The sequence below is a fragment of the Hibiscus syriacus genome, unplaced genomic scaffold, assembly GCF_006381635.1.
Source record: "Hibiscus syriacus cultivar Baekdansim isolate YM2019G1 unplaced genomic scaffold, ASM638163v2 tig00009942_pilon, whole genome shotgun sequence".
Lineage (NCBI taxonomy): Eukaryota > Viridiplantae > Streptophyta > Magnoliopsida > Malvales > Malvaceae > Hibiscus > Hibiscus syriacus.
In genome coordinates this window covers 33,575-44,132 of record NW_024062205.1, presented here as the reverse complement: position 1 = coordinate 44,132, position 10,558 = coordinate 33,575, and the positions used below count along the sequence as shown (strand labels likewise).

The 10,558-nt window shown below is 34.8% G+C and overlaps 2 protein-coding genes across 2 annotated transcripts; both read left to right on the top strand.

Annotated features, from left to right (window-relative positions):
- Positions 1-744: 744 nt before the first annotated feature.
- Positions 745-3,924, top strand: LOC120203402 (glucose-1-phosphate adenylyltransferase large subunit 1-like). The gene is made up of 14 exons (XM_039203704.1): positions 745-978; positions 1,066-1,188; positions 1,345-1,515; positions 1,672-1,764; positions 1,857-1,940; positions 2,012-2,067; positions 2,186-2,279; positions 2,419-2,604; positions 2,740-2,820; positions 2,928-3,014; positions 3,092-3,196; positions 3,271-3,377; positions 3,460-3,520; positions 3,596-3,924. The coding sequence occupies exons 1-14, from the start codon at positions 760-762 to the stop codon at positions 3,695-3,697; spliced, it is 1,569 nt and encodes a 522-aa protein (XP_039059635.1). The 5' UTR covers positions 745-759; the 3' UTR covers positions 3,698-3,924.
- A 1,744-nt stretch (positions 3,925-5,668) lies between these two features.
- On the top strand, positions 5,669-6,660 carry LOC120203517 (probable protein phosphatase 2C 28). Its single transcript, XM_039203800.1, has 2 exons — positions 5,669-5,904; positions 6,477-6,660. Exons 1-2 carry the CDS (start codon positions 5,669-5,671, stop codon positions 6,658-6,660), a joined length of 420 nt encoding a protein of 139 aa, XP_039059731.1.
- Positions 6,661-10,558: the final 3,898 nt, after the last annotated feature.

Genomic DNA, 10,558 nt, shown 5'->3' with positions numbered 1-10,558 from the left:
AACATGTCCGAGCCATTAAGGATCCATAGTTGCAATCCAAAGCTATGAGAAGCTTTTTTCAAACGATTAAAAAAGATCTACGGCTGGACTTTAGAGGTTGGACGTGTATTTTATTTCGGTTTGAAAAGGACAGGTGTTTGGCTGAAAATGGCTTTCCCTTTTGTAAGCATAGATTGGAGAAGTGAGTGGCATTTTTGCAGGGAAAACAAGGGGCACTTTTATTTATGGTTCGTTCTTGTTTTCTAGTACTTCTTATTTCACAGATATAAACAACAGGATCGCAGGATTTCTCGTGAAAAGCTCACAAGCCAATAAAGCTAGCCATAAACAGCTAACCACCACCTCCACCTTCAACATTCATCTCGCGTTTCATAAATCTTCAATCTTGACCTGTAAAATAACAAAAACTCTACAAAAATTTCATCTTGGTGCGTTGTTTTTTTCTCTCCTTTGATCTTTTTATGTTTAAAAAATGGTTCTTTGGAAGACTTTGCGATCTGGGTTTCTTTAATCAATCTCAACTTCTTTGATCTAATCCGATTTCAATAGCTTAGCTTTGAGGTTACTTTGATTTTTAGTCATGTGTGTACCTCTGTACATGAAAGTCTGACACAACCGTCATTCTATTTTGTTTATTTTATTTGTATCTTAATGTGATTTATACACTTTTACATGGTTTACTTAGATCTTCTCTGAGTATGTAATGTTCACCTGATCTATCTATCCTCTGTTTCGTCGTCTACCAGCGAGAAAGCTTTAATGGAGTCATGTTGTCTGACTATGAAAGCCAATCCTCGTTTGTTGAATGTGAGAAAAAACGGCTTTAACAATGGAGATAATGCATTTCTGGGGGAGAGAATCAGAGGGAGTCTTGTTGATAACAGTTTGTGGTTCAATCATGTTGATAATAAGAAAGAAACGAAGATCAAAACCAGTTCTTCTGCGATTCTCACATCGAATAATCGCAGAGAAGCCAAGGTTTGTTAATTCCTTTTCCCGATCACTTTGTTTATCTTGTTTGTGCATACGTTGTGTTTGTTTGATCAAGGCCATGTCTGGTTTTAGACCGTGCAACAACGTCGATACGATAGAAGAAAACTCGACCCCAAGAATGTGGCCTCGATCATACTGGGAGGAGGTGCAGGGATTCGTCTCTTTCCACTTACTCGAAGGGCGGCTACGCCTGCTGTAAGGACATACAATGATACAAATTCTGTTATTCTAAGTTCAATTTCATGGCAGATTTGTCTCTTTGTTTTAGTACTATGCTTGATGCTGAATTTGATGCTAGATCCTCTTGTCTTGACTGTGATGCTTGGTTTCATGTGAATATATCGTCTGTAGGTTCCGATCGGAGGATGTTATAAGCTGATCGACATTCCGATGAGCAACTGTATCAACAGTGGGATAAACAAGATCTTTGTTCTGACACAGTTCAACTCGGCTTCCCTCAACCGGCACCTTGCACGAACGTATTATGGCAATGGTATCAATTTTGGAGATGGATTTGTGGAGGTATGGGATCCTTAAGGTTAATGAAGATCAATTTGTTACAACTTTCTACCTGTTTATGTGGTCTAATAGTGTAGATCAATCGATATTTACTGAATAAATGCAATGTTTTCGAGGCGATAGAACGAATTATCGAACGAAACTTCATTTGATGAACAGGTTCTTGCTGCTACTCAAACGTCAGGAGAAGAAGGGAACAAGTGGTTCCAAGGAACAGCTGATGCTGTGAGGCAATTCATATGGGTATTTGAGGTAGGAATTACAAGTTTTATTTCCATTTCTCCTGAAAATGGTTGCTGATTCGGTTCGACATAAAATGTGATATATCGAAATTATTCTTGTAGGATGCAAAGAACAGGAACATCGAGAATGTAGTCATCTTGTGCGGGGATCATCTCTATCGAATGGATTATATGGACTTTCTACAGGTATCGACATCTTTTGCTCGATCCATGTTTTTGAGCCGAAAGCTTCACTAACTTACTGCAATGCGTAACAGAGTCATGTTGACAATAATGCTGATATTACAATCTCATGCGTGCCCATGGACAACAGGTTTTTGATCTTCTCGTCTTAATAATGTCGTCTTTTCGAGTTTTATATATACTTTGCTTATCTGTTCCCTATTAGTAAAAGTTTAATGGCTGAACATCGATGATTGATCACCCTGCAGTCGTGCATCTGATTATGGACTGGTGAAGATCGATGGAAGGGGGCGTATTGTCCAGTTTTCCGAGAAGCCAAAGGGTGCTGATTTGATAGCAATGGTAAGCAGAAAGAGGAAGTCATGTCTAGTCTCGAATCTCTCGATGTCCCGTTAAATTCCGATTTTCTCTGGATTTTTCGGAATTTTAGTGACGAACATTGAGATACTGTTCTATTTACTTGCTTTATAATCCTCTGCAGCAAACAGATACCACTCTTCTAGGGTTGTCTCCCCAAGAAGCCAAGAAATCCCCTTATATTGCATCAATGGGAGTCTATATATTTAAGACGTCGGTTTTATTAAAGCTTCTGAGATGGAGATTTCCTTCTTCCAACGACTTCGGGTCGGAAATCATTCCTGCTGCAGTCAAGGAACATGATGTCCAGGTAACAGAGATGACTTCATTTATGATCGAGGCTTCGGACCGAGCACCGGCTCTTACCGGAAACGCAGGCCCTTCCACATTGCGTTTAGTGCCTTTGACATCAAGTCATTCATATTCTTCGTTTCTGTTTGTGCAGGCGTATATTTTCAAAGACTACTGGGATGATATTGGAAACATAAAGGCCTTTTATGAAGCCAATTTAGCACTCACTGAAGAGGTTGGTTTTAATGGTTATTTACATGTCGTTTTTGGACTCGGATGTTATGTCGGATACATGCGAAACTTGTTTAAGGTTTAACTCGATTAGTCATCTCCCCCATGCAGGTTCCTAAGTTCGAGTTTTATGATCCGAAGACACCTTTCTATACATCTCCTCGACACTTACCCCCAACGAAAATCGATAAATGCAGGGTATGACAGTTAAGTTTTGCATTACATTTGTGGCACTTTATTTTTGTTGCATCTCATGTTTCAGTCTGTTACTACAGATTAAAGATGCACTAATCTCCCATGGATGCTTCCTGCGAGAATGTACTGTCCAACACTCGGTAATCGGTGAACGCTCACGTTTGGACTCTGGTGTTGAGCTTCAGGTAGACTATCTCGGTCTCGCTTTTAAACTAAATCGATTACTTCGACTGGATGTTCAACTCCTTCCTATCCACAGGACACGGTTATGCTGGGAGCGGACTATTACCAAACTGAAACTGAAATCGCATCTCTACTAGCAGGCAGTAAGGTCCCAATTGGAATTGGACACAATACCAAAATCAGGTAACTTATTTATCATGGAGAACGAATTCTAGAGTTCGATGACAAGTCGTCGTTCTGAAACGCGTATGGATTTCTCTTCCAGGAACTGCATTATCGACAAGAATGCTAGGATAGGAAAAGATGTAGTCATTGCCAACACAGATGTAAGCATTGTATAACCGGTCATCAAATACTGCTGCATTCATAGAAGCATCAACAAACTGCTGTTTCTTTTGTAGGGCGTCGAAGAAGCCGAAAGGCCGGAAGAAGGATTCTACATCCGGTCCGGAATCACCGTCATACTAGAGAAGGCAACGATTGAGAATGGTACCGTTATATAAATGGATCGTAAATTACTTCCGGGGACAGCTCGGAGCTCGGAATTCAATAGGGCTCTATTGAAAGTTGTTATGGTGGGAGGAGGTTCTGAAGGGTGGCGTTTGCATCATTTTGCATAAAAAGAAAAGCTGCATTACTATCAATTACGTTTTATGTAAATCAAAAGTTCGTTTTGCAGTGTAAATTACGTAATAGAATTCATGAAAATAAATCAGGCGGCTAAGCACAAAGCAGCCTCTTGTTTATTCCTATTAGCAGTGTAATATCTTTTGATACACTCAATAATCAATGCTTATAATTTTATCCCTCTGTGCAATTGAGTTGTTGCACACAAAGAATGCGTTTGATGCTTAAAATTTTGGTATAATAACAAAAAAAACCCTAACATTTGTTTAAATAATCAATTTGACCCTTATTTTTTGAGCATTTTGCACCAAACATTTTATTTTAGGACAAAAAGATTTCCTAAAGTTCGACTAAATAATCACTTTAATCATAGCTTTTCGTTTTAGGGCAAAATCATTCCTATTTTAGGGGAAGAGGTTTTTATTTTGATTTATTAACTAACGGTTTTTGTTCTCAAAGCAACATTTCTACCTAAAATGAAATATTATGGGACAAAATGTTTTAAAAAAAGAATACGAGTTAAATGATTGTTTTTAGCAGTATTTTTCGTCATTATGCCTACAATTTTATTGATATTTTATAGATCTTAAGTTCGAGCAACTATGTCTGTAAGATATGTGTTTTATCGATAATTAAAGAAAATTATGAATAAATATTATATTATAATGATATTGTATTGTTTAAAAGAAAAACTTTAATTACTATTAGATTTTACTAATAAATTTTGGAAGTGTTGTTCTTATAAAACGCTTTTAATATAAATAAGAAAATAAATAAAAAAAAAAGTAAATTATATCAATAATCTCTTTTATTTTCGTTCTGATCATCAAATTTTAAATTAAGTACGCTTATATCTTACATTATTGATTTAAATTCGTCAGACATTAACCCATGTGTGATATGACAATTTTAAAATAAATAAAAAACCCCGTATTCACCATCTGTGCACTTCTTCTTCCTCTCATCTCATTTCTTTTCCTTCGTCCATTATTTCTCTTCTTCCTCTGCACATGGGTTTAAAAACCAAAAATTTGGTTTCTAGCTCATTTGTCTCCCCCCCCTCATAATTAGAAAAGAGAGAAACTCTAGAATCCAGATGGCCATCCGCCTCTCACCGCCTGCGTTAGGCGTCGTTGACAGCCATCCGTCACCGCCATCCATGTGTCTCTTCTTCGTCGTCGTCTTCTTTCTTGTCTTCTTCTTTCTTCTTCTTCTTCTTCTTCTTCTTCTTCTTCTTCTTCTTCTTCTTCTTCTCCTCCTCTTCTTCTTCCCCAATTTTGCTGCAAAAATATTACACCTATAACCTTACCACGTTGCACAGTAATGCTCTATTTACAGACACATGGATTGTTCTAACTCTGTGTCTGGTTTATCTGACATTGTGGATATATATATATATATATATATATATATATATATATATCTTAGTTTGAATGTAATATCTTCCATTCATCTGGGCCTTCAACGTGAAAATAATTTAGCCCTACACCATAATGATGTTTTAAATATCCTTTCTCTTAACACGTAAAATGAATTTGATTCCTGTTTAATCTTTATCTTCTGGTTTAAATGATGATGTTTATGGAAATTGTTGTTGCAGAGAGTTAGACATTTTCCAGAAGACGAACTCTTGGGTGAGAATAAAGTCGTGATGTTGCCAAATATTTGCATGCTCATCTCTTTGACAAGATATTGAACCAGGTTTATCCAACACTTTCTTTATTCAAGCCATATACACCCTTCCTCTTTTTTTCTTCTTCTGATTTCTTATGCCCTTTCTTCTGATCAATTGATAGCCTGATTTCTGGACAAAACCGAAACGAGCAATCAAATGAGCGTATAAAGAGATGGATGATGAGATACTAGCTGATGTTGCCTCTTCAAGAGGTGGCTCAAATTCTGTTACAGCTATACTGGTTGACAGAGAGAAGCTAATGGTGGCTAATGTAGGTGATTCTCGGGCCGTCGTGTGCGGCGGTGGTGAAGTGAAACAAGTAACGACGGATCATGAGCCGAACAAGGAGATAGAAGTTATTGAATGCAGGGGAGGATTTGTGTCGAAAATGCCAGGTAATGTAGTTGGGTTTGATAAACATAAACGTGGACGTTGAACCACGTTTTTAATTTGAAATTGCCAACTCACACTTTCGTTAATTAACGAAAATTAACGGCCGAAGAACTTGAACCGGACGAACAGATAACATAAGAGACCAAACACATTTAATTAAAAATTCGGTGACTAAAATCGATCAGACCGAAAACAAATGGACTATTGCCATAGTTTATCCAATAAAAATTAGAAATTGCTAATTCAAATAAAATAATCAATAAATATTATTTTAACATGAAATTTAATGTTTGAAAATAATAATAAAAATAAGGGTAAGTTACACATTTACTCATTGAACTTTACTGTCTCTCTTATTTTACTCACCGTACTTTCAATTTATTAAATTTGCTCACTAAAATTTAAAAATTGATTTTTTGTCACTCGACCATTTTCTCATTATCAGAGTTATTACATGGCTTATTTTAATAATAAAACTACCACATAATATTTACAATTTAGAAAAATAAAAATATAAAATTATTAAATTATATTATCAAACTTAATCTTAAAACTTCAACCCCAATTGACCCCTTCACAATGAGCAGATCAGGGCAGCCTCAAGATCTCAAAAATTACATGGACAAAAAGCTCCAAATCAAGCTGAATGCAAATCGGATGGTTGTTGGTACACTTCGTGGGTTTGATCAGTTTATGAATCTAGTGGTTGACAACACTGTGGAGGTGAATGGCAATGAGAAAACTAACCATGGGATTGGAATTGTTATGTAATTGAAAATTCGTAGGAATTTAAATGGATCTCCATGGATTCTGCTCTTTCATTTCCAAACTGTAATTGAATGTAGAGAATGGTTACAGAAAAAAGAAGAAATAAAACTTCAACCCCAATCCAAACTCCAAATCTCAAATCATCGTTGGCACTCTACTCCCTTCTTTTATACCAAAATTCGAAATCTCAAATTATCAAGTCAATCAAGAGGATGAAATAGCGAGGGGGTGAATTAACAATTAAAAATAAGAAATTGAACACAAGAATTTTAGAGTGGTTCGACTTTCTAAACCAGCTTCTACATCCACTACCTTAGCTATCCACACTAAGGATTTTCACAAATTCTCTAATGTGTATAAACCTTTGAAGACAAAGTGTAACCTCACAACTCCCTCAAGAATTATACCAAAATTCTTGAGAACACTCTCTCAAAGAGAAAATTACAAATTTATAAACTTAGAAAACCTCACTAGGAATGTGTTTGCACAATTCAATAACAAATAAGAACACTAAACAAATAATACAAAATGAGTACAACAAAAAGAATATTAAAGAATGTTGACTTTGATTTTGGCTCAATTTGATTGCTTGGGCTTTCTTTGTGGTTCATTGTCTTCACATATAGCTTGAAATCTTGTTTTTATATCATCTCATTCAATTCTAATCGTTTGGGTTGTTGTGGGAGTTAATAGAGCCGTTGGGATGAAGTTTCTCGCAATAAATGTTGCCCAAACGCCTTGAGTATCGATACTCGAGCTTGGAGTATCGATACTGCCTACATTAATTACAAAAATTCTGACCGTTGGAAGAGAGGATTATTGGTACTCTAGTAAGAATATTACTACTGGTATCGATACTCTGAGAGTATCAGTACTAGAATGGTATATTAGAATCAGATTTTGTCAAAAACACAAAGGGAGTATCGATACTTCCATTTAGAGTATTGGTACTGCATGAACAATATCGATATTGTTCTTGCAGTATTGGTACTGCAGGGTTTAAAATCAATTTTTGACTCGATTGAGGTTCAAAACCCTTTGTAAAATTATTTGAAAATTATTTCCAGTATATTACTTTAATTTTCAAAATGATTAAGGAGTAAAAATTAAGTTTTGACCTTGAAAAAGATTTCAAAATTCGAACAATTTAATCGAATAAAAAATAATCTTAAAATTTCTTTAAAAATATTCATTTTTGGTATATCAAAATACAAAGCATGGTTCAACAATCTCCCCTTTTTTATATAGCAAAACCTTTTAAAAATTTTAAGATTTTCTTGAAAATAATTACTCCCCTTTACTTAAACATCTCTCTCCCTTTTTGTTAAATCAAAAAGATGAACTAGTTAGAAATATATGTATAACCTGTGAAGATCAAACTTGCCAAATAGATTAGTCAACATAAATAATATTCCTAAGCAATAATTATGGTCATAACAAAAAACAAACATGTCTCAATTATAATAAGTATCCAAATGACATGAAAATCCATAATAACATCCAAATAAGCAAATATCCATAAAATCTAAATATCCAAATCCATAAACAAAGTATGTAAAATCACCAAAAATAAAATCATCCAAATAACCAAATATTCGACCAAGACAAAATGCAACACTAAATATGAGCAAATGACAAGCAAAGCATATGAAGAACGATCAAGCGTCCGACGGAGGAGGATCATGATCTAAAGATGGAGAGCGGAAAGAAGTACAGTCGTGAGAAAGCGTGTCAATCCTGTCTGTCACGATATCGAATAAAGTATGGAAGTCACGTCAGGATTTCGCATACATAGTTCCCAAATACAATTGACGTGCAACAATCTTAGAAACCTGAGTCCATAAAGCTATGAAATGAAACTCTATAATAGCAAAATGCATATACATCGTCTCTATGAAGCTTTGGACGTAAGGAGGAATAACATTCTCACAACCAACTCTAGGGTAGTCGTTAGGGACGCGATTCACAGGATCATCTACATCACGCTTAATGTCGTCGTCCTGAGGCTGCGGAGCACTAGAGGAGGAGCCAGTTGTTTTCTTCCCCTTTCTTGTCCAAGTCATGCCTTCTTTTTCCCATCATGCTTTACGAAGAGATTTAAGATCAATGGGTGAGGTCAAGGGAATAGGAGGAACTTGTTCAACGTTTATACCGACTTTGACAAAGAGGTGGCTAAAGATACAACCATAAACTAAGGTACCAAACTTTTTAGCTTGGAAGTTGTTTATGGCATCAACAAATGATTTGGGGGAAATTTATTTGCTTGACTTCTTGGAAACAATGAATCCACTAAATATCGACGGAATGAAGGGTAGAGAACTTACCATCAAATGGTCGAAACCACCAAGTGATCATGAGACTTAAGAGACGCTCATGAATGTCGAGAGAATTAAAACTATGGTCGACTAGGGAGACTCAACTTTATCATTCTCATTATCGATCCCTTTAACTTCAGATCTAAGTCTCGGCTACGCAATCGATATCGATATGAATGTATTGCCCCATAATATAGAAGCGAATACTAACAATACCCCATTGGATTCATCATAGACAATAACAACATTAAAATAAAAGATACGGACAAGATGTTGATAGACAATCGGTTTAATCTTAAAGGTGTTTATAAGTTTCCAAGACCAAAGTTGAGGAAGTTATTTGAACTTAAGTTCAGCCCTGGCTTTAAGGGAGGGTATAAGCTCATCCATAAGCTATAAATACTCAAAATAAGTTGAATACCTATGACTAAGGTTTTGACGACCCAGATCATTAAAGCAAGAATTATGGATAGTAAGAGCATTTAGGTCCAGATTCGGGTCAGGAATTGGAGGTGGAAGTGAGGAGAAAGGGCTCGGCGTGGAGGAGGGTTTCGGGAAGAACGAGCTCGCTTAGACATTTTTGGATAAAATCAGGATAAGTCAAACCTAATAGAAAACAATACATATGTATGCAACTAATCAATCCTAAAACTCATATAGAGTTTGCAATATTCAAGGTATTTAAAATCAAAAAAAAATAAACTCATAACAATTAAAAGAAAATTTTAAAATAAGACAATATATATATATATAAAAATATATATATATATATATATATATATATATATATATATATATATATATATATATATATATATATATATATATATAGGAAAACAACATATATATATATAGTATATAATAAAGAAGGAAAAATAAACAGTAGTATATATATATATAATACCAAAAAAATTTATATGTATATATAAATCAAAACAGTTTTTTTTAATTCGAAATGTCTCTAATATATATATATATAATTTGTAAATTTATGGTGAAAAATAACATATTTATATTCGAAAATGATGTATAAACAATACCCATTAGGTAATTTAACACAAATAAGAATAGATCAAACTTAAATTCGAAAAAAATAGGTTTACAAAATACCTTAAATATGATAATAAGATGAGAATGAAGATGTTGGCACGATTTTGATGAGTTTGCAGGAACCAAGCTTAAAAAATGAAGTGATTTCGACCCAAAAACAAAGAAAATGGAGGCGATTTAATAAATGGGCTAGAGGTTTATTCTAATGACAGTAACTAGGGTTAAGGGGTTTTGAAAAAAATTAGAAAATTTTGAGAGATAGAGACCTTACCTGACCTCGAGTATCAATACTCATTTAATGAATATTGATACTCACGTGCAAAATAAGTTGGTATAGATACAAGGTGTCGATACTACAGAACCAATATCGATACATTATGAAAGGTATCGATACTTAGGAAGAATAATATCAATACTGTAAGCAGAGTATCGATACTACATGCACAAAATGGTCAAAAAAATAAAGCAAATAAGTCCTAAAATGTCATTTTTATCTCAAAATTAAGCACATACAACATATACTACCACATGAGATA